The 27,386-nt window shown below is 42.8% G+C and overlaps 1 protein-coding gene across 2 annotated transcripts in view; it reads left to right on the top strand.

The window, feature by feature from the left end:
* The window catches only part of GRIA1 (glutamate ionotropic receptor AMPA type subunit 1), a 272,265-nt gene that overhangs the window by 226,628 nt on the left and 18,251 nt on the right, over window positions 1–27,386 (top strand). For both annotated transcript variants that reach the window (XM_070414554.1, XM_070414555.1), the window contains exons 12-13: window positions 2,441–2,639; window positions 8,113–8,360. In XM_070414554.1, the coding sequence (XP_070270655.1) occupies window positions 2,441–2,639; window positions 8,113–8,360 (447 nt within the window). The remainder of the gene's footprint in view (window positions 1–2,440; window positions 2,640–8,112; window positions 8,361–27,386) is intronic.

Below are 27,386 nucleotides of genomic sequence, written 5' to 3'. Positions count from 1 at the left end.
CATCCTGGTGAAACCCTGAGCAGAGAATCTAGACACCCTAACCCAGACCTCTGACCTGTAGAACTATGAGATAATAAATGAGTGTTGTTGGAAGCCTCTACATTTGTGGTGATTTGGTATGCAGTGATAGACAACAAATACAAACAGGTTTCCAAGTCTGTGGAGATGTCCGTGGTGAGACTGCTTTCTATGGTTCCCAAAGGTTCCACTGAGCTTTGCAAGAAGTGAGTGTTGGCTGTGAAGCAACATCACAGAGGTGGCATGAGTTGAGGAAGTCCATGCCCATCCATGAATGAATCATAACTTGGTGAGGAACGGAATGTTCTGTAGCAGATACAGTGCGAGACAGGAAACATGAAGTCTTGGTTCCTACTCCCTGCTCTGCCACCGCCTCACTGTGTGACCCTGGGAAAGTTGCTTTAAATCTCTTCACTGCTATTCTTTCAGTTGCAAAATGCAGCTATTCATCCCTTTCCCATCTACAGGGCTACACATGAAATTCAAGTAATGGGTGCAACAACCATCTACATCGTGGCCAATTGTGGAGAAACATAAGGGATTCCTCAATTACCTGGGGAGTTTTGGGAAGAGCTATGCCAAGTTATGAGACTAATAAAATTCAGGTGACTAGGCAGACCTCCAAGGCATTCAGATCACAGCTGTCCTTTCCCTACTAAGAAAAGTACTGCTTTGCCCTGTGGTTCCCTGGGAGAATAATCATCATTAAATTAATGTCTTGTATTTCAATAGCACGTTTCACAGTGCTTTCCCCTCTACCATTTTAATTCCAATAGCTTGTGTCAGTTAAAGGAAAAGAATGGACTAAGAGCCCTTCTAGTTCTGAAAGTTTAGATTTTTCACAGGAAGTATGGTTAGTCTCACTGATTATACAGAGGAAGAAGACTGAGACCTGGCTGGATAGGCAACCGGCCAAGGTTATATGGCTGGTTAGTGAAAAAGCAAAGACTCTCATTCCCAGCACTGGCCTCTAATAACTCCACCCCCTGCCTCTGGTGTGGAGCTGGGAAAATGCAGAGTTATTGAATGGAGGCCCACCTTTGCCTGTACCAGATCTGACCTGAGGGTGGGGAATTGTCTCATACTCAAGTTCTCATCTTGTGGATCAGATGCAAACAAAGCACTGAAATCATGTCCCAGTTAGAAGAGCTTCTTCCCCCAGCCCTCCAAGTATTTCATGGATGACACTTGCTGGCTGTTAAGCAAAAGACTCTTTCTTTGGTCTCTTAATTAAGTAAGTGGGGATGTGGGAAATACCATACAGGGTAAGTGGTCTCACCGCCTAGAAGATGCCTATTAATTAAAGGAGAACAGGGAAGGAGGAGCCATAGGCTTGGAACTTTTCTTGGGAGGCCTTTGAACTTCACGAGATAATCCCCAATTTGGGACACCTCAGCTGGGTCTCTCGGTTCAGTAATTTTGGAAGAGGAGGTAGCCTCCTGAAGACTTGGTTCAAGGCCATGACTCCAGACAGCCTTGGCCCTAAGCAGGTTTGGATTCTCCTGGCCCTGAAAACTATTCCTGATCTCTAGAATCCAGTGAGAATACAGCTGCCAGGTTAGGAGAGGGGCAGCAGCATTGATGCATTCACTTGTTATTGAGGCCTACTGCGTGCTCCGTACTGGCACAAAAGAACTAAAAGGTTCTGTTACTCTCATGGAACTCATGGTATTGTTTTAGGCATTAAGAGAGAATTGGATTCTAAAAAGATTAAGGATAAACTTTGCACCTTATGTATAATTGTCATATTGGCTATTTGATCCAGAACAAAATATCCTTTGTCTTTTATTTTGGCCAAATTCTCTTTCTCTATAATAGTGGGGGGAAATGTGCCTCCACTCAATAGTGACATTCTCCAAAGTAGCTGGAGTACTGTTGTTCTCATTTACTTCTAGTATGTCCTCCCTTCCCTTCTTCTAGTTCGTCATTTTGGTGACCTTTGCCAGCCAATAATGAAAAGGCAAGTCTGAAAACATTTCTGGACATAATCAAATATGTGCATCCTGTGTATAAATACATTTATATTCATATATGTATGCACAAATATTTGATGTATATATCATTGCATTTAACAGAAGGTTTGCATGTATTTTTGATTTGGGGAGCAAGTGTTGATATATCTGTGTCTTTACTGGCATGTGTCTTGACATATATGTATGTGTGAAAATGAGTGTGAATATATACCTGAGGGGCTTTATCACCCCTAAAGGACAGCAACCCCACAGGTCCTTATCTGCAATAAGGAACAAAATGCAGAGAAGATCTCTCCGACATTTAAAGTCTCACATCTTGCTGACCAAGGAAAAGGGTGTAATAGGGCTTGACAGCTCTGCTGACAGGACTCAGGCTGGCCCTCAGCCCCTCCACATAGCCTCTGTAATTGATGTCTGTGCCTCTGACACCTCCTCCCTTTGGCCTTCAGGTCCCTGTCCGGCCGTATCGTTGGTGGTGTTTGGTGGTTCTTCACTTTGATCATCATCTCCTCATACACAGCCAACCTGGCTGCCTTCTTGACCGTGGAGAGGATGGTGTCACCCATTGAGAGTGCGGAGGACCTAGCGAAGCAGACGGAAATCGCGTATGGGACACTGGAAGCAGGATCCACTAAGGAGTTCTTCCGGGTAGGGACACCCCTTGTCCCAATGCACATTCACAAAAGGGAACAACTACTGTCCTTAAAATATCCTTCTCGTTAAAGAGCATGAGATTATAGGCAGCCAGGGCAACTGCTTAACTGAATGTAAGCCAGGGAAACCCAGAACATGGCTCAGCTTTCTACAGATCCCTGAGAAATCACATTTCTTTACTGGTGGAAACTTCAAAGCTCTTGCACTGAATTAGACCCTTTACACACGCCAGTCTGTGCCAGGTTCTCTAAAAGCTGCTCCTACAAGGACCTTACAGTCTTGTTAGTAATTGATTAGGAGGAGCTGAGGGACAAGATCCCAACCTGATGCCCTTTGTGTCCCCTCCTTGAAGACTTGATAAATAGTAGACGGCATATGGGGAACAATTACTGGAATAGGTGGTCTATTAAAAACTATCAGAAAAGAGAGAAAATGAGACATTGGTGTGGAGGCAGTAGAGATGTCATGTGGCTGGAGGCCACAAGCAAGGCAAAGAAGCAGAGAGCTAAGGCACACAAGACTTAGGGTCAGCCAGACCTAGGTCCAGCACCTGGCCCCATCCTTTACCATTCGGTGGTTCTTAGCCTCTCTGACACCATTTCCTTATTTGTAAAATGAGGGGAATAATGTCTATCTCATAGCATCATTATGAGATTAGAAGAAACAAGGCATCTGAAATACAAGGGAAACAACAGTGGATGAAGGCTCCATTTACCAGTAGGACCTCAGGGAAATTCAGGTACATCCATCTTGAAGGGACAATTGTTGGCCCTAAGCACTTTCACAAAAGGAAACCACTATTGCAGGAAAATATCCTTCTCATTAAAGAGCATGAGACTGTAGGTGTTGAGGGCAACTGGGTAGGGTCTGTAAACCACAAATAATAGACCTATAAAATTTCTAAACATCATGAAACCAGGTCAGACCTGGGTAGGCTAATTACATTCTAGGCAAAATGAACCACTTAAATAAATGCCCCAAAGCAGGAAAACCTGCAGTTCCCTGGACTTTGGATGTGTTCATCCTGGGATTTGAACAAACAGCACATGGAGCTACAATATATAGATCGAACATATAAGCAACTGCTACTACTTACTTAGCACTTACTATGAATCCAGTCCTGAACTAAGTACACCCTGTGGGCATTACCTCACTTAATCCTTTCATTGGAAGTGCATTGGGGATTTGTTGTCCCCATTTTGTAAATGACTATGCTCAGAGAGTAAAAGTAATTGCCCAAGGTCACCCAGCTTAGAAAGCAAACCTCTGTATTGCCTTAGGCAAGAGGGTGGGATCCTGTGCAGACCCACGAGGTTCTCACTGCAATTTCTTGGAGCAAACCCCAGGCCCTGCATGAACCAACTGGATGATGTGCTCAGTTTCCTATTCAGGTGCTCTGTGTAATATGTCAGGCAGGAAAGGGACCAAAGTCTTAACCATGTCTGATCCAGACTCCAAGGCTAAAATCATCCATTTTCAACATACTGGCGCAAGAAGGTAACTGAGAAGCCACTTGTTAGTCTTTCATTTTAGAGCAAGACATGTTTTGTGTAGGCTTACCCAACCAGTTAGAAAAACCAATTATAAAATCATAGCCATTATCTGACAGTTTTAGCCTACAGCCAAAGCATGAAAGAGATGCCTGATATATATCCATAAAGCCAGCCCTACGTCCCAGACCCTGTTGATGCAGTTGGGGAACCACCCAATTCACTTACCCATTACATATTCATGCCGGCATCCCCAATATATTAGCATGTCACAGTCTCCAAAGCACTTTCACATCCATGGTCTCATTTATGTTTCACCTGTGTCTTAAGGCAGAATAGGAATAGTGGGGTCTACTTTGTAGATAAGAAATGGAGATTCAGGTAATAATGTTGCAAATATCAAGGATGAGTACAATATATGAGTTTGCTCATTCCAACCCAAGTATTCTTGACACTGAACCACACTGTCCTAATGGAGTGGTGTCATTAACTGACAAATGTTTTTATAAAAATCATTCAGGTTACCACATGGACCCATGGACAAGTCTAGTCTAAATCTCCCCTTTTATAGTTTGGGAAACCAAAGCCCAGGAAAGAAAATTAGCATACCCTAGCTACGTAGAGGCACAGCTGGCACTTCAGACTTCCAAGTTCTTTGTTAATAACTATATCTATTGACATATCACTATTTCTTGTCCACAGTAAAAGTTAGGAATCTAGAACCAAGGCAGTTCATATTCTATAAGCACTGTGTCCTAACCAGGCCTGCTGCATTGGTGGCAAATAGGTTGTAGTTCATGTGCTGATTGAAAGGTAGTGGTTGCCTAGAGTTCTATGTTGAGACAAATTCTGAGGTTACACCTGGGGTTAGTGTAAAATAATTTCTTACTTGATATCAACATCTGCCATGTATGTAGGAAGGAAAACTGGTACCAAGCCAGCCATGTATTGGGTATTTCTACTGTAAAGTAAAATATAAAGAAAGGGCATAATTACAGGTAGTAATTGCACCACTTATACAACACCTACAATGAGCCAGGAACTGGGTTATGCATTTTATCTCTGTTCGCATATAATCTCCATGACAACACTGTGCAGTGAGTACTATGATCACCATTGTCAGGAGAGAACCGTGCAGCTCAGAAAGCCTAAAATGAGGGAAGAAACTGCTTGCAGTGGAAACTAGGTGGGCAGTGAGGAGACCAGGGTTTTGCTCCTGGCTCTGCCATTAACAAACCATGTGACATAGGACATTTCACTGCCACACTATGGGCCTCAGTTTCTCTACCTGTGAAAAAGGAATGCTAACAAAATGTGTTCCGTGAGCCCTTCCATCTCTGTGACTTTGACCTTGAAAAATTATCCCACCAGGATAAGTAGGAGACAAAATTTGGTGGTTAGGGAGACATGATTGCCTAACATCCCAGAAGGAAGAAGATAATAGTGAGACAAGAATTCTTTTACCACAGACTGAAAAACCTGGCTTCTAGTCACCATGGCAGCCTAGAGCTTCTTGGCAGCCCGAACCCAGAGTCACTTAATCCTCCATCGACAGTTTAATTAAGATGTGGGAAGGGTTATGGTAGTGGCAGATGACAGGAGAGATCCAAGAACAAATATCCCAAGTATGCTTCCAATCTTCCCTGCCACTCATGCTGCCTTCAAGTTCCTGGAGATGAGATTTCCCTGATAGTCTGCTCTAAACAGCTGTGAGCACAGCCTTGGTGCATGGAGCACTAGGGTGAGGCTGAGAGAACATATTAATTTTCTGCATATCGTTGCCCAGAGGGCTCTTCAGCTCTCCCTGTCAGCAACCCCTTTCCCTGCTGTGGCCATCCTGTCAGGTCAAATTGCATCTTGCAATTGCCCTGCTGTGTGTTTTGTTGGTTTTGTGCCTGGAAGATCATCTGAAAATCTGGTCACAGCTGAATTTATACATTTCCCTGCTTCCTCTGAGAGACTATTCAATGTATTGTAGATGCTATGACTGATTCTGGGTATTCCTTCCCATAACTTTGAAATACTCCCTTTCTTTTCTTTTTTCCTCTTTCTCACATTGATATTGTTGCTTGAGTGATGTACTTTGTATAAAGAATCAGGTCTTTCCAGCTAGCAAAGGTCTTAAAGATTACCTGCCCAAAGTCCTACAGAAGAGATAGGGAAGGTTAGCAGTGGAACTAAGACTAGAACTCAGGGCTCCTCACTCTCAAACCCAGTGTCCTTTCCAGACTGCAAGCCATACTGTAAAACAAATCATCTAGTTTATTTCATTACTTGAGGCTCGATGCACAAAATTTGTGCAAGGGGCTTGGCCCCCGTCATGGTGGCGGCTGCCTTTGCCTCAGCCCCTACCACTGCAGCTTCGTCTGGTCATCTGGAAGGACATCTGGAAGGATGTCCGGTCTAATTAGCATATTACAGTTTAATTATTATAGATGGACATGAAAACTTAAGGCCCACTCTACCAAATGCCTCCCTAAAATTCTCGTAACTATTTCCATTAATTTTCCATGGAGACCTAGAATTTTCCTGGGCCCAGATATCTCTATAGATCAGTTGGTTCAAACAGCAATTTAATTATACATCAATATTTGGCCAACACTTGATCTTGGGATCAAGGAAATAGACCTGATATTTTTGTGCAAAGAAAAATGACCTCTTAGATGTTTAATGATAATTTTATACTTTAAAAATCTGTAATCTAGATATTAACCACCAGATTATATAGGTTGCATGGTTATAGTAATAACTTTCTTTAATAAATATAGTCCCTTATATGTGTTTAAAACTTGTTCATTTACAAAGCATTTTCAAAAGCCAGACCCCAGTATTCGTAAAATACATCTATCCTTTGGGGTAAATGATGCTTTTTAGAAAGACCATATTAGATGAGAGTATTGATTTGTGGTAATGGATCATGGACCCTGACTAAGGGCCTACTAAGTTCAAGGTTAAAATCTTTGAAAGACCCACAAAAGGGAAACTGTCCCTCCCTTCTGGTTGTGCCCACAGAGTTGAGACCTGTGCACAAGTAGGAATGACTTGCTATCCTAGCAGTCTATCTTGGCCATCCAGTGAATACCTGGCACTGTGTCCTTACTTTCTCAAAGTAAGGGTCACACAAGCCATATAGGACCAGCCTCACCTAGGGCACTGCTTAGATTTATTCTAGGCTCCACCCGAGACCTGTTGAATCAGTATCTCTAGTTTTAGAGCAGGAGGATTTGCATATTTACAATCGCTGCACATAATTTCAGTGACCAGTAGAGTCTGAGAACTACTGTCCATGGAACTGATGTGGTCTCAGAATACATAGGATTTGTTCTGGTCTGTAAAATGATGAGAATCAGCACATCGAGTGGAGTAAACAGCCTAGGCAAAGTCCCAAGTGAGCTCAGAAGGCAATGAGGAAAGCAATTTGGCTAGATTTAGAGGCTTTCTAAAATATAAACAGGTGACAATATTAGGTCCCAAGTTATTAGCTTTATCAGACAATTTATATTCTGAGGGCAGGTTTTACATTATGGGAAGACTGGCATTAGGCACCCATGATCCTGAAATTCTTCAGTGTTGTCATCCAATAATGAAATCAGATCCCACTAAGATTCAGCTCTCCACTTCTTCTAAGCTGTATAAATGTGGCCTGACTGAACAATAGATAGGTTTTTTAATGTCTTTAAAAGACAGAGTTTCTTAACTCTCCCCATATTTAACAGGAATGTAATTACTCAGCAGTAATTAAGAGATTCTGAACTATTCTGTGTGTTCTATATTTGCAAGATATTTGTACTTTGAAAACTACTGGTACTAATTAGAGTCTCTTATTTTGCAATCACTCATAATTTGTTTCTTCCTGAGCTAATCTCACTCATGAATGTGTGATCAAGTTACACTCAGCTCTTCATTAGTGTGTGTGCCGACCTCAATTCCAAGCACAGCCAGCCCTTAATTCCAGTTTTGTTCCTGTCTTCTGCCAGAGGTCTAAAATTGCCGTGTTTGAGAAGATGTGGACATATATGAAGTCAGCAGAACCATCAGTGTTTGTGCGGACCACGGAGGAGGGGATGATCCGAGTGAGGAAATCCAAAGGCAAATACGCCTACCTTCTGGAGTCCACCATGAATGAGTACATTGAGCAGCGGAAACCTTGTGACACCATGAAGGTGGGAGGTAACTTGGATTCCAAAGGCTATGGCATTGCGACACCCAAGGGGTCCGCCCTGAGGTAAGTAGCCAAGATTTGCTTCCTTGGTATGCCCTCTCCCCTTCCTACCTCAGGAATGAAGTTGCTCTGTCTGCCATGCGGCTCCAATGGCACCATGCAAGCTTTCGAGAGAGTTCTTCTTGGACACCGGTGGGCCTGGAAGACTCCAGGCACCCAAGATCTTCAGCCCTGAGGTTGGAAATTGACCTGGGGGCCTTTGCTTGCTATGACTGTCGCTGCCTCTGTGTTCTTCCCCATGCCTCACCTTACCCCTCCAAGTGTGTTAAATATCGATAAAGCTTGTGTTTCTGTCATGTGGTATGTAACACACCATCCTTTGCCAGACACCCCTACATTCAACTATGAGTTTGCCAGAAACCTGGCAAACAGAGTTTGCCAGACACCTGGATTCTTTGACAGAGGTGGTTTGTAATGTTTGTCTCAAGAGAAACATAAACACACTGTCCAAATGAAAAATCAAGTAGTCTGAGTCCTGTGCAAATCAAAATAATACCTAATGAATGGTAGCATCTGTTCTTTCCTAGATACTGATTTCTTTAGCAAAAAACAACAACAGGAATTTCAGTAAAGAAGCAAAGTGGACTTCACTTTCACATAAAGAAGCTCTGATGTTCATTTCTAAGGTAGAATTTTACAGAATTGAAGTCAGAACACCTAGATTTAATTCTGGGATTACTACTGATTGTCTTTCAGAAGATAAAACACATCATCTCCCCTACCTTCAGTTTCCTCATCTGTAAAAACAGGATAATCATCCCAGCCCTACCCAGATTCAAGGTGATCATGAATTCAAATGGGATAATCTATACAGAAGGTAGCTAAAAAGAGTACAGTATGAAGTCACTTGTGAGACAGTATATCAATTACAGAGGAATTAATTCACTTTAGGGAAGGCTAGTGTTCAAGGAAAGGTGAGGAGTGTTTAAAAATTTGCAAAAGGGTAGAGAGGGATTCCTAATCCATTTGACACAACCAACATCCAGCACCACTTGCCTCCACTACATTGAGCTCTACAATGTTCTAGGCCAGCGGTTCTCAACCTGTGGGTCACGACCCCTTTGGCGGTCGAATGACCCTTTCACAGGGGTCGCCTAAGATCATCCTGCATATCAGATATTTACATTATGATTCATAACAGTAGCAACATTACAGTTATGAAGTAGCAACGAAAATAATTTAATGGTTGGGTCACAACATGAGGAACTGTATTTAAAGGGCCAGAAGGTTGAGAACCACTGCTCTAGGCAGTTGGCTAGGAGCTAGAACAACAGTATTGAACAAGAAGGACAATAGTGCCAGTTCTGATGGAAGTACATTCTTGAAAGGAAGAAAGGCATTAAACAGATGATTATTGTTTAACTAAAAGCCCAGTGCACGGATTCGTATTTGTGCATGGGGGAGGGGGGTTCCCTTCAGCCTGGCCTGCGCCCTCTCGCAATCTGGGGCCCCTCAAGGGATGTAGCAGTGCACCAAGTGCCACGCTGCTCGCGCTCATCCCAGCCCACTGCACCTGCCGCCACTGTTGCCACATAGTCTGGAGAGGCTCCCACTCCTGCAGCTGCACCCAGCAGCTGCACCCACCAGCCGTGAGCCCGGCTTCTGGCAGAGCAGTGCTCCCTCTATGGGAGCACACTGACCACCAGGGGGCAGCTCCTGCATTGAGCATCTGCCCCCTGGTGGTCAGTGCGCATCATAGCGACTGGTCGACCGGTCATTCAGGTCATTCCAGTTATTCAGTTGTAATGGTCACTTACATATATATATGATTCACGACAATTATGACAGGTACCCTGAAAGTTTATAAAAGGGGACCTAGAGAATACCTAATTCCAGCAATATGGCAGAACAAAACTCCCACTATAAAACACCTACACATGCTGGATAAAGATATAACAAATATCCTTTTAAAATGGAAGTTAGGACATCTATAAGCCAAAAAGGAAATCAAAACCAGAGTGAAAAGCATAAGCTGATTATTCTGGGGATTTCCTAGGCAGGGCAAGGTTGTAAATTATGTGACAATCTAGATAAGCAAGAATCAGAAGTACAACTAAATACATAGGGTTTTTTTTTTTAATCATAAAATAGCAGACATATTTGGAAAAGCACTTATTAAAATTTAATGAAGCCAAAAAATGTAATTATTGATATAAAAATCTCAATGAAAGGGTTAAACAGCAATTATACAAAGAGAAAATTAGTACACTGGGAGGAAATTTTGGAGAAAATTTCCCAGAATATCACACAGAGATTTTTTTAAAAAAGACAGAAAATATAACAAAAAAGTTAAGATACATGAAAGAGGTAAAAACAAACAAACAAACAAAACACACTCCCATGTGTACCCTCTATGAGTTCCAAATAGAGGCAAGAGAAGATGGAGTAAAGTTTATTTGGAATACTATTTGAAGAGAATTTTCTAGAATTTATGGAAAACATAAATGCTCACATTAAAAAATTATGAGGTCCAAGTAGGATAAATCAATGAAAATCAGCAAGTGATTTGATTGAAACTGTAGAACAAGAAAGAGAAGATTCCAAATATAATCAGAGATAACAAGGTCCAATCTGGTGGGCAGAATGGGTAGGATGTGGAAAAGAGGACTTTTCCAAAGACACTTTTTTTCAAGCTGAGATGTGATTGATTAATAAGAGTTAATTAGGTGAAACAAGGGGAGGGGAAGAGAAGAGCAGTCCAGGCAGAGGGAACAGTATGTGCAATGATGCTAAGGCAAGAAATCATGGTACATTGGTGAACTAAGAGAAGCTAAATGCTCCTCGAACACAGGTAATAAATGGGGGGGAAAAGATTAAGCTGAGATTGGAGAATCAGGTAAAGAAGGATTTTATAAAGGATTTTGGACTTTATTTGAAGAGCAATGAAAATACATTGAAGAATTTTAAGTAATTGTTTAAAAAATGGGAAATAAAAATATCTGTAAGAATGTAGGCACAATTGAATGTAACCTAATGAAGGGAAACCAAATGACCTGGTATTTATCAGTCATGCATTTTTGCCTGGAAAAACTTAAAAGATTGTACAAGTTTAGGAAAAGTTCAAAGAGGATCCAGAGAAATAGTGACTGGCAAGGAAGAGACTTTTACCTCAGAAATTTCTAGAACGTCACCCTAGAAAGACCCAAAATAGAGATTGCATTCTTACACTCCCAGGAACATCAATAATGCTACGGTGTTACAAGTTATGAGTCAAGGATATATTTGATTTGAATACTTGGATATAAGTTTAAGAAAACAAGGCACACAGAAGTGTCATGATTCGTCCAGTCAAAAGAATACTTGTGCCACCGTATCCCACACACAGATGCCTGGAACAAGGTGACAAACACAGAAAATATTGGATGTGTGAGTGAAATGAACCTAAAACTCAGTTCATCTGGCACTCAAACGACTTTCCACTATAATAAAAGCTACCATTGAGTGAGTACTCATTGCATTCCACATACCATTTTCCCCATTTTACACATGAGGAAACAGTAGCACAGAATGACGTTACTTGACCAGGTTGACACAGCTGGCAGAGCCCTGGCTGTAACTTTAACTCTGTGCTGGATTTTATGACTAATAACCCCATTAAAAGTAAGAGACTAGAGTTACACCAGGTTGTTGGTACCTATTCCCATGGGTCAAACAATAACATGAACTAAAAATTTTTTTTAAAAAAATCAGACTCCTGGAGCTTGAAGGCAACGTGTATAGTGGATGCTCATTTAAACACACCACTTATTTTTTTAATATAGTTGATTGATTTCAGAGAGAAAGGGAGAGGGAGAGAGAGAGATAGAAACATCAATGATGAGAGAGAATATTAATTGGCTGCCTCCTGCACTCCCCACACTGGAGATCGAGCCTGAGCATATGCCGACTGGGAATTGAACCATGACCTCCTTGTTCATAGGTTGATGTTCAACCACTGAACCATGCTAGCTGGGCCACACTATTTCTTTGAATACCACTTCTTTAGGTGATGATACAGCTTTTATGGGGTTTGCATCCCCAAAGATCTTTCTGGGATAAATGTTGAAAATAATTCAACTCTGTAACAAAGAAAAACCTAATTATATTGCTTGTATCTCTGTAAAATAAGACAAGCCAATTATTGATTTTGAGAAAGAAAGAGAAAGGGAAAGAGAAACGTAAGAAACATTTCCCAAATATAGACCACTGATGATGGACGTGCAAATAAAGAATACCCAACTGAGGCCCACAAGCTCCCCGCTACTCCCAGTGCCCCTTTCTCTCCAGTGGCAACATCTATGATTGCCATAGAGCTTCCAGACTAAAAAACTGAAGAGTAATGCTCATCCTCAGGGACCATGAGTTTCTGGCCTGGGAATTTTCTTCTTCTCTCTATAGGATTTTCCTTCTGATCTCTGCATTACAAGGAATCTAGCCACCAATAATGTAGAGGTTCCATAAAACATACCATTTCAAAATGGTTACAGAAAATATGAGTAACCCCTTCCCCAAACCCCCATTCACACTCTCCAGCCAGGTTTTCATCATACCTCTGCCTCACATGCCCCAAATTGTTCTGTTTCCCCAATGCATGGTTGAATACCAAAGAGTCATGGCAAACCAAATGGGACACACACATGCCTGCTCCAGCAAATCTGGATCTGCTGATTTGATCTCAGGAAGCCCCTCTGCATGACAGAGGTGGAATGTGAGAGGAGTCAAAGGTCAGTATGTGTTTCTTCTGATCCCATTGAAAGAGGATTGATATGAGCTTAAAGATGATCTAGCAGAGGAAACCAATTTGTCTCTAAATTATTTAGGATTATAGAAAATACCTTTCTAAAGGCTGATCAGCCTGTCAAAAGCTTCAAACTCTTTAGAAGTCTACAGAAAAGTGCTTCAGTACACCACAGGCCCTATTACAAACTTTTCTTCTGCCCTGGAAAAGGTGGGGCATTTGCAGCCCTCACAGGCAGATGTGCTCCAGACTCAATGTTTGTGCCTCCATCAAGAAAGGACCTCCCTAGAATCCATGATAGTGACAGAGCAGGTGGATGTTATACTCACCTCCACTCAGAACCAAACTGGAATTACGATTAAAATATGGAGGAAGAAACCTGAATGACCAACTGAAAACTAGCTGAAGAGAAGTCTTATAACCAAGGATTTACCAAAGAAGCCACATGGAGACTGGTAGGAAGGGCAGAGATGTGGAAAGGGCTGGCCCTGCTCTCATGGGCAGTGGCTGAGATGCCAGAGGGAAATCTCAGCTGCAAAGGTTCTGCCTGAGAAGCTCGTGGTCTCAATCCCAAGCCAGGCTTCCAGCCCAGGTCCCCAGAGCCAGGAAGAGCAATCAGACATGAAGAATAAATAAAAGACATCCAAATTGGAAAGAAAAAGTTTGCAGATGACATGATACTGGACATAGAGACATCTAAAAATCCCACCAAAATCTACTATAACTGATCAATAAATTTAGTAAAGTAGCGGGAAACAGAATTAATAACCATAAATCAGTTGTATTTCTATATACCAATAATGAACTATTAGAAGGAAACTAAGAAAAAATTCCATTTGCAATTGTATCAAATAAAAGAAAATACCTAGGAATAAATTTAACCAAGGATATAAAATACCTATACTCAGAAAATTATAAGACACTTAGAAAGAAATTAAAGAAGATACAGCAACCTAGAGAAAGAAGAACAAAGTGGAAGAATCTTACAGATGGCCAATAGACATATGAGAAATGCACAACTAATCATCAAAGAAATACAAATTAAAACCACAATGAGATATCACCACACACCTGCCAGAATGGCTATCATGAATAAATAAACAAACAACAAGTGTTGGCAAGGATGTGAAGAAAAGGGAACCCTTGTGTACTTTCGGTGGGAAGGCAGATTGGTGCAGCTACTGTGAAAAGCAGTATGGAGTTACCTCAAAAAATTGAAAATGGAACTGCCTTATGACCCAGCGATTCTGCTTCTGGCAATATATCTGAAGAAACCCAAAACACGAATTCAAAAGAATATATGCACCCCTATGTTCACTGCAGTGTTATTTACAATAGCCAAGATTTGGAAGCAGCCCAAGTGCCATCAATAGATGAGTAGATAAAAATGCTATGGTACATTTACACAATGAAATACTACTTGGCATAAAAGAGCAAGGAAATCTTACCTTTTGCAACAGCATGGATGGACCTGGAGAGTATTATGTTAAGTGAAATAAGCCAGTCAGAGAAATACAATATGATTTCACTTATATGTGCAATCTAATGAACAAAATTAACTAACAAACAAAATATAGAAACAGACTCATAAATACAGAGAACAGACTGACAGCTGTCAGAGGGGAGGGCTGCTGAGGGGCTGGGTAAAAAAGGTAAAGGGATTAAGAAAAATAAAAGAAAAAATTCATAGACACAGACAACAGTATGGTGATTAACATATGGAAAGGAGGATTGTGGGGATATAAAAGAAGGTAAAGGGAAAATAAATGGTGATGAAAGGGACTTGACTTGGGGTCGTGAACACACAATACAATATACAGATGATATATTATGGAAGTACACACTTAAAATCTATATAATTTTATTAACCAATGTCACCCAATGAATTCAATTTTTTTTAAATGTAAAAACAAAATAATAATTATAATAATAATAAATGTCCATACTACCCAAAGAAAAAAGAAAAAAAAAGGCACCTTCCTGGCAGTCCTCCTAAACCAGTTATTCTACATAAAGCCAGATGACCCCCCCACAACCCATGTACACACACACCTGTGGGGCATTCACTTTTCTCCTGCCCAGAACAAGCTCCACATTCCTCTAAGGAAGATTACCCAGCATCTCCCCCTCAGAAGGTCAGAATGCTGATATCTAAAGCCCAAATGTTCCTCTAAAACTTGCCAAGTCTACTTGGCAAAAGCCAGGCCATGGTCCCCACAGAGTGTTAAAAGGCTATTAGTGACAGAATGGAGTGTTGTTTTTTTATGAGGAGTAGGGGTTGTCTCTTCTGCTCTGGAAACAAATACTCTGATGAAGCGAGGTGGTCCGGTGCTTGATTTTCCATTTGGACAGGTGGTGTTTCTTTGAAACAGATGCTGTTTGTTGGCTGTCACTGCATGTTTGGGGTTGGGCAAGGGGCTAAGTTATGTTTCCAAGCCCTTATGTTGTGGATAAAGACCTACGCAGCCAATGCCAGTCACTAGGGAAAAGCAATTGGTAAATCCACTAATTATGATCTATTGGCCCTTTTTTTGGCAACTAAATTTATCTGCTGGTCTGAACTGAAGCCTTTTTTTATTATGATGATGATGAATACTCCCTGCAGTTAGAGACAGTGTTTTCATACTTCCTAAGTACAGGGGCATGGGCTTTCTTATTCCAACCCAAGAAGGAATCCACACCAGATGGTCCTAAGTGAAAATCTCAACTAAGGATTCTCCTGCACAAAACATCTACCAAGAATTTCATGGGTTTGCTAAGAGTTATACCCTAAGCAAGACATTGGTCAAAGTGTGGTCTTTAACTGTGACTGTGTTACATGGAGTCTTCTCTGGTCCCGTGATCATGACATATTTGTCTCCTGTCACGTGTCTTGTCCATGCCAGACGTATGGGCCAAGGGGACAGGACGCACAGTGCAGTGTGATCCTACAGCTTAATGGGTGATGGGCACCCAGGAGGGTCTGAGACCTGCTCCCTGTGCTTTCCACTCAGCTTCACAGATTCCTTTCTGAATCCTTCTCCACACAAAGCACCATGCACAATGCGTAGGCAACCATGGTGACAGAGGTGCGATCCCCACCCCTAAATGATGTATAAGCAAGTACAGTTCATGAGCAGAATTACGTAGGTACCTATTATTCTACTCAATGCTGTAACAGTCAGAGATACGCAAGAGGAAGAGAGTTAACATTTGAGAGGGAGGATTTGCAAAGATTTTGTGGCAGGGGTAACATCCATAATAGGCCCCGAAGAACTGTGATAGATGAGAAGCAGGGAGCGGGTCTTCCAGATGGAGGGGATGGAGAAAGTAAACACAGAAATGGGAAAACATACTGCTTGTTTTCAGAGACCACGAGGGCTCCTCTTTAACTAGAGAAGGCACTAATAAGTAAGAGTGATTGGTTGTGGTCACACTGTGAAGGACTTCATACGACTCTGTATGTTTGATTTAATGTCAAAAGAGGCCACTGAAGGCCACTGACTTACAGGGAATATGATCAGACAGGCTTCTGAAGATTATCTTGGCAGTGGTTTGCAACAAGAATCAGAGAGGGGAGGATCACAGGCAGGGAGGCTATTTAGAAAGCTGTTGTGGTCTTTTTGTAGGAGATAATGAATGTGTTTACAGGCCATAATAGGATGGGGACAGATGGCAGAAGTGGCTCTGTTTGTCACCAGTCACAGCCTTTAACACTTGGTAGTTTGGGGAAGTCTGTTATGCGCGCATTCTGATACTTTTGTGCTCCTCCCTAAAACCTGACGAGGTGTAAACTGATTTTGGCAAGGACCAGTAGGATGGGAGTGTAACAGGGAAACTGTATTGAATGGTGGAAAAATGATAATCCTTGGAGTCAAACAATCTTAATTCGAGTTCAAGGGCTATTACTCCATCAGCAGTTTGCCCTCGCTTGATAAGCCACTATAACTTTATGAGCCTCTGTTTTCTTTTCTGTAAAATTGGGATAATAATAACTCACTGCAGTCGCACTGAGTTTTGAAAAAGTAGCATAACGTGCTTGTCACAGAGGGTACTCAATGATCAACTGCCATCCCATCCTCCTTCCATTAGACCTACCAAAACTCACTTTTGAGCCAAATAACTCATTTTTTCTTCTTTGTGAAACCAATTGTGTTCATCAGAAATGCACATGAGCCCCACCCTCAGCCCCCCACACTGGCTGCATTAGAAATAAAATATCTGTTTCTGAGAACAATTTGTGGTCCTCCCCCACGGAGAACACACTAAAAAAATATAAAACCCTGATATTTCTTTCTCTCCCTCCCTCCTCTCCCCATAGTATAGTACTGGTTCAGGGCCTGCTGCTGAGAATAAATGCAGTATGTCCCAGGAAAATGACAGTCCCTTTCAATTGGTCTTTGCATCCTGATGGGTAGCCAGGGATGCTTGTTGTCATGGTAACCCCCATGAACCCTATGACCGAGGTTGGGCCTGATCAGAGAGGCAAAGCCTTCTGAGCAGTGAGGCTAGATTTGCCTGTATCCTCAGAAGAGCTGGAGAGAAAGGAAGAGGGGGGATGAAAGGAGAGAGAGATAAAAGAGGAGGGAAACAGAAAAAGAGGGAGTGTGTGAGTGTGTGTGTGTTTGAATAGAGACTGGAAGTCTGCCAGAGGAGGAGAGCTGCATCAATACAGAAGCTTCTCAGGTCAGGACACATGGGAAAGATTAGAGAGAAAGCCTCCTGGGAGACCCTCTCCATAGCCCCATGCAAAAGTCCAGGAGGGGGTGGGTGGGGGTGACAAGGACTTAATCTAGCATATGTAGTGGAGGTGATGATAAGACTTACTGTTAACAAAACCTATTTATCGAGCACCAACTCATCCCAGGAACTTCTATGAAGTATTTGATGTGCATTAGTTTATGTAATCCTGACGATAAGGCCGTGAAGGTGGTACTGTTTTCATCTTGAGCGTACAGTTCAGGAAACTGAAGTGCAGAAAGATTCTAGCACTTGGCCAGGATTACCTGGCATGGAAGTGGGGGAGCTGGACTTTCAACCCAGGCAGCCTGATTCTAGGACCTCTTCTCAACCATTAGGCAAGAATGCCCTCTCAAGGATGTAAGGAGGGCAGTTGTGATAAAGGAATGGTTATTTGGAGAATAAAGATCATTTACTTCCCCCCACCACACACACACACACACACAATCTTATTTAGTCCTACAAATATATAATTAAGAAAACCCAGGTCCACATAGGGAAGTGGTTCTCGGTCTTCTCTGCCTGAATTGCCTAGGGAATCCTTGCCTCCTTTTTGCGCTGTTTGCATATGTGGGGCACACATGTCCTTCTGTGCATAACCAGGCTCATACCACAGATTGATGTCCTTACCCTATTCCTAAAAACGGAAAAGGGCACATCCAATAAATATTACGGTTCCCTGCTTGCCTGTGACAGGTTGAACCAAAACACCCCTAAAGATTTTAACTACATAGTGCTTTTAGTTCCTTTCACCAATGAACAGAAGATCATTTGAGACTGATGTACTACAAGTGTGGGGATGGGGAAGAGGAGACACATTCATCTCACACCTACTGTGTGCTGGGCAATGCTATGTATTCAGTGCACTAGATATATTTAAGCATTAATCTTCCCCTTACATTCTCATTTCCTTTTCTCTGGTGAGGAAACTATGATTCAGAGAGGTGACACTCTGCCCAGGTTCTTAAAGTGATTTACAGGTTGGAGTTTAAGTACAAAGCCTGACTTCAAAACCCTAGTTCTTTGTACATCCCAAAATCTATGCTAATAGGGTCATACTGCCTTTGCCACCTTTTAAGGTGGCATCCTTAAGATATGAGGGAAAATGAGGCACCAGGTAGCCTCCATAACCAAAGTCCTCCCTCTTGAACTACTAGGCCAGGCTGGAGCTCCTTGGTGCAGATTTATTTTGGAGGAACCTGGTGAAATTGCAAAGACAAAAGAGCACTTAGTCCCATTAGGGCTCTGTTGTTATCATTGCTGGTTGAGAAACTTGTGAATCGAAGAGCAACACATTAGGGAGGGAGGGAGGGAATAAGGGAGGGGGGAGAGAGAGAGAGAGAAAGAAAGAGAGAGAGAGAGAGAGAGAGAGAGAGAGAGAGAGAGAGAGAGAGAAGTGGAGGGTGGCAAGAGCAAGAATGGATCTAGGGAGGTAAACCACATGGAAAATGAATGGCCTTTACTAGAGCAAGAAGAGCTGCCCAGTGCAGGCTCTGGTTTGCCTGCAGAAGCACTGTTTTCTCCCGCTGATATACAAATTGTATGTTGCTTCCTTTTAAGAAGCTGTTGCTGTCAAAAATAGCATCTCTTTTTTTTCCTCCACTCTCATCAGCAACTTAGTTTTCCTTCCTCTAAGAAGGCAGCTGCTCTAATACAAAGGCAGACCAGAAGGGTACCTGTCTCAGCTCTGCCCCTAGGACTTGCGGGTGTTGTGGGAAGCAGATGTGCTTTGGTGTTGATAGACCCTCATTTAAACCCTGCCTCCCACATTTACAATCATGTAATCTTGGGAAAGTAGCAAGTAGTCATATGGACCATAGATTGATGGTTAGGACTCTGAAGTCAGGGCTAAGAATCAATCTCACCTCTGCCAGTTAATGATAAAAGTGACTGAGACAAGTAACTTCTCCTTCTTAGGCCTTAGTTTCCCCAAATATAACAACTGGAGGTAACACTAGCATTTACTTGGGTGGTTATTAAATGATTAAATGAGATCATATGAAGTGCTTAGCACAATGCCTCGCACATACTAAAGTTACTAAGAAATGCTAGCCATTGCTATTCTCTCTCTCAGGCTTAGTTTTCTCATCTTCCAAATGGGGATCCTGCAACAAGCTTCACAGGGTGGTCTTGGGAATAAATAAAATTACTTATGACGAGCTCATGGGGCAGAAGCAGTTCTTAAATATTAACTCCCATCCCTCCCCCACCAATCCTTTCCCTTTCTGCTTCTCCTCAGGGCTCACTACCTAGTCTGTTAGTTTGAGGATCTCACCCAACTATGTGGTGATTACCTTCTCTGGGCCAGACCACTTTGGGCTTCTTTTCATTGCAATCAGGTGGACATTTCAGAATACCAAGAGACTGAAATGTTCAAATGTGCAGTTTTATTCCCTTTTATCCTGGGTACTCCAAATGCTCAGCTGATCGCCACATTGCTTCCATCCACATGTCTGAAAGCAAAGCCTGATCTCTGAGGACAGGCAGAAAGGCAGAGGGCAGGGGTAGCCCTGAGTTGAGTCCCTGCACAGAAATTCTGTCCCATCTGTTCCAATAACATATTATGAACAGTTCCATGGGCTGAGATCATGGCTTGAAAATCAGACCTAACCAGCCTCTTCAGGAGGAAAGGGCGCAGAGGCCCAGGTAAATCCCTAACCTAAGACACCAGCTTTCTCCAAAACAGATGGAGGTGGTAAGCCAGCCAAGCATAAAACACACACACACATCAGACAGGGAAATTTACGTGCAGCATTCATCCTTCCTCAGCACAAACAGGTAGTGGAAAAGGAGCATAATGACCTCTCAATCAAATTTTCTATTCCCATGGGAATGAAATTTATTCCTCTGGAGGAATGTTAAAAAGTCCATAGCACTAGTCAAGGCCTACAGACACCCCAACTTTTCCCTACTCCAGTATCTTTCCTCTTACTGGTTCCTTTTTCTCTCAACGTGTATTTCAAGGTACAGCTCAGTGAAGCAAGGGCCAACTGTCCCCAGAACCTGACAGAATATTTAGCATGTAGGAAACTGCAATTCACTGCTTGTCCCATGGACTGATTCTACCCCACCACCTTCCACATCTATGGCACCTTTCTGAGCACATTACCAAATCAGTTGATGTGTCTGGTCAGTGTGACTAGTATCTCCTGAGGATGTAGGCAAATCTAGCCTCACTTGAGAACCAGAAAATATGAGTCTTACTGTATAGACCAGTGGTTGGCAACCCGCGGCTCGCAAGCCACATGCAGCTCTTTGGCACCTCAAGTGTGGCTCTTCCACAAAATACCACGTGCGGGCGCACACGTACAGGGAACGTTGTAGAGTGAAAGAAGATGTAGTGTCGAGGATTGAGAAAGATATGTTGAGATGGTTTGGACATATAGAGAGGATGAACGAAAGGAGATAGACGAAACAAGTATACAAGACGAGTGTGAATGGGAGAGTTGGAAGGGGTCGACCTCAGCCAACGTACCTCAATCAGATTGAGGACGTTTTTAGCAAAGGCCAGCTTAGGAGTACCCTAATCTACACTAATAAAAGAGAAACATGGTAATTGGCGTACGACCGCTACCCTTTTCATTGGCTAATCAGTGAGTATATGCAAATTAACTGTCAGCCAAGATGGCGGCCGGCAGCCAGGCCGGGATCAACGGAGCCGAGAGGCCTCCCGGCCCCAGGATCAGCGGAGCCAAGCGGCCTCCGGCCCCAAGATCAGCGGAGCCGAGAGGCCTCCCGGCCCCGGGATCAGCGGAGCCAAGCGGCCTCCGGCCCCAAGATCAGCGGAGCCGAGAGGCCTCCCGCCCCGGGATCAGTGGAGCCGAGAGGCCTCCCGGCCCCGGGGTCAGTGGAGCCAAGAGGCCTCCCGCCCCGGGATCAGCAGAGCCTGATGGTAGCCCTGTGTGTTTACGCTCCCTGGGGGTGCAGAGGTCCTGTCCTAGGCAGAGGCCTATGGCGAAAATTTCGACTCTGAGAAGCAGCCTACGGGCTGGAAGGCGGCTCCTCTGACCTCAGTGCTGGAGAAGACCATTAAGCAGAAAACTAAAGAAACCGATTTTACATCATTTCCCAGGTGGAGAACAGTTGGCATGTAAGCCCCTGACCAGTGCCCAGCCTCTCCTCTGTCAGTCTATCTCACTCTTAGGTACCATGTTCTTTGTTCTGTCTTAACTGCAACTCATTTTTAAACTAGATTGCTTTTAAAAGAAGACTAAATAAAGTTTCCCTTAAGTTATTTAGGTGGTGCTGGGGCTGCTGGGGCTGCTGGGGCTGCTGGGGGCCTGATAGAAGACACAAACACGCAATGGGGGCCCTGTACCCAGCAGCCCCAAGGCCCGCCACTTTGGTGCTGGGGCTGCTGGGGGTATCAGAGACACAAACCCGCAGGCCCGGCACCCAGCAGACCCAAGGCCTTCGTGGCAGAACTAAGGAGCAGCAAGCCAAGCCGTAGGAAGCAGCAAGCAGGTGGGCAGTAACAAGGGAGGGGTCCCGGACTGCAAGAGGGCACATGCTGGGCTAAGGGACCCCCTACCCATCCCCAGTGCACGAATTTCATGCACCGGGCCTCTAGTTAAGTTAATAACAATGTACCTACCTATATAGTTTTAAGTTTAAAAAATTTGGCTCTCAAAAGAAATTTCCATCGTTGTACTGTTAATATTTGGCTCTGTTGACTAATGAGTTTGCCGACCACTGGTATAGACCATATAACACAAATTAAAACAACTGACTCTTAACTTCTGTTCTCTCTGTCATTATTAGTGAACATCCTAAAGGCAGCCTGAAAGTATATGACTGTGATTCTGCAATTTAATTCTACCAACATTTTAAGCACAATACAAAGTGAGTACTCTTAAGAAACGCAAAGACAAATAAATTAGGACTTTGGCACTCCCAAGATTCATCATCTAATACAGGGACTGAAACTTAAAATGCCCCCAGGTAAAGAAAATGAGTGAAATGGACCGGGAGCAAACCCCTTTGTGGTTTCTTCATTTTTAAGAGTCATGAGTACAGGCAATACTTCTGTACTCTAAGCAACAAAACCATAGTGCAAACACTATGATAAATAATAATTGTAGTTAATATTTATTGAAAATTTGCTATATAAGTTCCCTAAGTCCTTGTATGCATTCCCTAAATTCATGTAATACTCACAAGAACCTAATGAAGGAGGTACTATTAAAACCTCATTTTACAGATAATGAATCAATGACACAGACAGGTTAAATAAATTGTCAAAGGTCACACAGCTAGTAAGTGGCAGAGCCAGAATTTGAACCCAAGGAGTCCAGCTTCAGAGCCTATGCTGTTATCCACTACACTATACTATAAATGGAAACCTTCCCAGACAGTCTCTGGGAGATTATAGGAAAGGATGGGGACTCAATGAACAAGAGTGCATGCCTGTCTAGAAGGGCAGCCTTCACTCAGTCTGGTCTAATATCACCATATGGGTATACTGCCAGACCTTTTCATTTTTCAAAAGAAACTAGAAATCTCAATTTTTGTGTAAACTATTTAAATTGTTTAGTAGTGATCACAATTAAGATAGAAGAAAAAAATAAAAGACAAGCTAGTAACAACTAACACTAATACAAAGAATACAAGAAGTCCATAAAGATAGACAAATCATAGATCAATAAGTAGATGAACAAGGCACAGTAGGACAACCATGCAAGTTGGGGTTAATATCTTGCCTTTCCCCAGGATATGAGTTCTAGGAAGGCCTCCAGGAGGAGGCAGCAGTCCTGAGCAGGGCCTTAAACTAGTGGGGAGAATATTTATAAGCAAGATAGGGAGAGAGGTGTTTCAGGTCAAAGAGCAGACATACAGATAAAGTGAAAAGAATTCACGTATCCTTTTTCAATCTTGTTATTGCCGTTTCCAGCAGGGAATCATTCTACCAAACAAATCTCTCGTGGAATTCCATTAGAAAAAAAAATAACAGATACAAGTGGAGCTACTGAAGCAATTGCTGAGGGTCTGGCGGTGGTAGAGGAAGCGGGAAGGAAGAAGGGCAGTGCGACCTAGAGACAAGTTCAGGTGCAGTGGAAGGCCTGGGAGTTTCCTTGTCTTCCTCAGGAGCCAGTCTCTACCACTGGAGGAGATAATTCTCCAACATTATGACCCTGTGTATTTTTAAATCCACACGAAAATAATGGTCCTGCTGGCCTGCCCAGCATTCTGTTCACATTGACGTCTGCTTTTTGGTGCCCAGTCTATAGAATTAGCCCAGCTTTTCTTCCTTTCATGAAGCAGAGGTGGCTGAGATGAAACCAGTGTGCTGGCTCTCTTCCTGAATGGTGTTTTCACTCCCTGTGTTAATTGTGGGGAGAGTTTCATTCATTCTCTCCATTATCTTTTGTCAAGCACCTCCAAGGTGTCTGACACAAACCCATGTGCCTGCTGTTGCTGGCAAATGGTTCTGCATTACATGATCAGATGGGGTTGCAAATGAACTGCTGACACCTGCTTCTCAGAGTATGGGCTGGGCTGGGGATTAAAGGTGCCTCTGGAATGCTTTCTGTCTGTAGAATGCCTGTTGGAGGAGCCAGACTTCAGATCCCCTTTCAGTTCTCTGGGCTATATATCAGGGATTTTAGCTCCAAAGAAAGTTATAGGGCCAGAAATGTATATCACATATGTAAAACTATGTGCAATTTCTGGGGGATCAAGTAACCCCTGTTGTACAACATACATCTCAGAAATTTAAAACCACTCCTTCAATCAACAACATTGATCAAGCAGCTACAGTGTTACCTATCATGCTGGCAGAAGGGTCCCTGCCACTGAAGAGCTCTCTGGTTGGAGGAGCTGATGATGGTTAATGGAGTGATGAGTTTGCTGTTACAGGGCATGCAAGTATGGCGGGACAGAAAGGAAGCCCTCATCCATTCTGCCTGGGGTCATTACATGGGAATTTGCAGAGAATAACATATATTAGAGCTTGTCAAATGCACAGGGTTCCACAAAGTGGCAAAGTGTGCCAGGTAGGGCATTTGCCAACACAGAAGTGTGGCTTCAGTGGTGCTTCCAATCCAGCTACCTGCATTTGTCCAGAGTTTAAGCTCAAAGCACTTTCACATCGGTCACCTCATTTGATCCTCACACTGCAGGCAGCTGGAACAGAGCTGGCTTCCAAAACAGCGAATCTTCCAGAGGGCACATATCTATAGGGCACTTTGCCAGAACCAGAATAGGCCCAGGCTACCGTTTTTCTAGAACCATCGTTTTTGTCTCCAGAAAGAGAGAGAATAGGAGGGAGGGAGGGAGAGAGGGAGAGAGTAAGAGAGGGAGAGAGGGAGAGAGGGTGAGAGGGAGAGAGGGAGAGAGGGTGAGAGGGAGAGAGGGAGAGAGGGAAAGGAGAGGGCCCTAGCCAGTTTTGCTCAGTGGGTAGAGCATCAGCCCTAGGACTGAAGGGTTCCAATTTCGATTCTGGGTAGGGCAATAGTCGGCAAACTGCGGCCCCTTGAGTGTGGCTCTTTCACAAAATACCACGTGTGGGCACGCACATACAGTGTGATTGAAACTTCATGGCCATACTCAAGGGGCCAAAGAGCTGTGGATTGCGAGCCGCAGTTTGTCCACCACTGGTCTAGGGCATGTACCTCGGTTGCAGGCCCAATCCCAGGTCCTGTCAAATTGCAAAATTAGCATTTTATAAAATGGCCTGTGATAAGACTTTTCTCATTTGCTGCCTTAGCTGTGGGCTTGGAGAATAGAGATCCTTACTGTGTGCAAAGTTAGTTTCTTGTTTGTTTGTTTGTTTGTTTGTTTTCTATCCAAATTGGCTTTTTATTAATAGTAAAGGCAAAGTAAGTTTTTTACGAGGACTGAGTGAGTGGAAGGGAAGGGCCTAAGTGAGCGCTACAGGGGACACGTCGAAGCACACAGTGCCCTGTCTTTGGAAAGCTGGAAGTCGAAGTGGTTATGTAGATTGGCTTCAGTCACACAGATGTGGGTTAGAACCTCAGTCAAGGTTTATATTTGTCTTTGGAATGGAAATAGGAATAACAAGACAACCAAATCAAGACATGAGGATTAAATGAAATAAAGCTTGCATTACTAAATATGATGTCTGCCCTATAATAAGCCCTCAGTTAAATAATTGTTAACTACAAGAATCATCCTACAATTTCACACTTTCTAATCCTTTTTCATTATGTTCCAGGTAGGTAAGCTTGCCAAATAGCTGAGTTAGAGACACCTAAGGTGATATTGCATTTAGATTTTGTCCATTCGTTCAAAAAAATAAAAGTATTTCTCAAGCTCTTATACTGCATAGAATATCTTATACTAAATGTTGTTGGGAGGGGTCAGAAAATACAGAGACCATCATCTATGCTCTGGGGAACTGACAATCACTTTGTGGAGACCCAGCCAACACAGCAATCAACAAGAACAACATTATAGCATAAGGGATCAGAGTTCAAGTTCAGAAAATCACCCAGGAAGAGGGACATTTAGAGGTAAAATTTAATTAAATGCCTTCCAGGCAGCCCCCTTTCTTATCTGATAATGAGATCATGAGCCTGCCATTATAGGACATACATAAACGTTTCCCACATTGTTGTGTGGGGCTTATTCCATGAAGATTACCCACTTTCTCCAAATACCTCTTCACACTATTGACCCCAAACTGTATCTTGTGTCTGAGAGGAGCAAACACTAGAGGTTTAATTTTTAAAGACAGAAAAGTGGTCTGATAGCTCACAGAAAAAATCAGAATTGAGAACTTGGTAATCCAGCCTTTCTTCTACCTTCCAATGGCTCCTTATCCCTTCCAGTGCCGTTCCCCTTTGTCTCTGTACCTACATCCTTCCCTCTCCTACTATGAGTCTTTCCAGCTATATTCCCTTACAATGGAAAGGTTGGGGATAAGGAAAGGTCATGAAGCCTCAGCAGTGGCTGTATATTCTCACATAGAACTTCCCTCAGGAAGAAGCTCATGGCCAATCGATGCCCTTTGTGTGCTATCAAGCCCAGAGTCCATTAGTGCATTTCCGGGATCTGTTAATGGAAATTGTTTTCCCAGCTCGAAAACTGCCACATTTAAACTCACAATGTGGGGTAAGGGAAATCATAAATATGAACTCCTTTTCAGGCAGCAAACAGCAGTTGCAGTCTTTCTCCTTGCCTTCGGGGATCCATATGCCACAGTCTAGTTAGCTGCCCAGCAACTGACAAACATAAATAAAAGGTAATGGCTATAGTAAACAGAGTTCCTGTGAGTCAAAAAAGTGTTTTCCAGGGAGGAATCAACATGCTTCTTATCACACTAGAGTCACCAAAGAGCCAAAGTTTAGCTCTTATAAAAACAAATAACAAAGGCAATAAAAATAAAAATGTCTGCTCTGTCCACTATCAGCACTCAACAGTGGGGTAGAATAGACATCTGCAAGTTTATAATACTAAAAGGATCACAACTTTGGCTGGTGAACACACAATACAATATATAGGTGATGTATTATAGAATTATACACCTGAAATCTATATTATTTCATTAATCCAGGTCATCCCAATTAATTCAATAAAAAAGTAAAAGAAATTAGTAAAAGAATCAGGGCAAGAGGCCATAGGGATAGGACTAG

Source organism: Myotis yumanensis, unplaced genomic scaffold, assembly GCF_028538775.1.
Source record: "Myotis yumanensis isolate MYYU_CA2020_CCGP unplaced genomic scaffold, mMyoYum1.0.hap1 SCAF_5, whole genome shotgun sequence".
In the NCBI taxonomy this organism is placed as follows: Eukaryota; Metazoa; Chordata; class Mammalia; order Chiroptera; family Vespertilionidae; genus Myotis; species Myotis yumanensis.
This window is presented reverse-complemented; position numbering and strand designations above follow the sequence as displayed.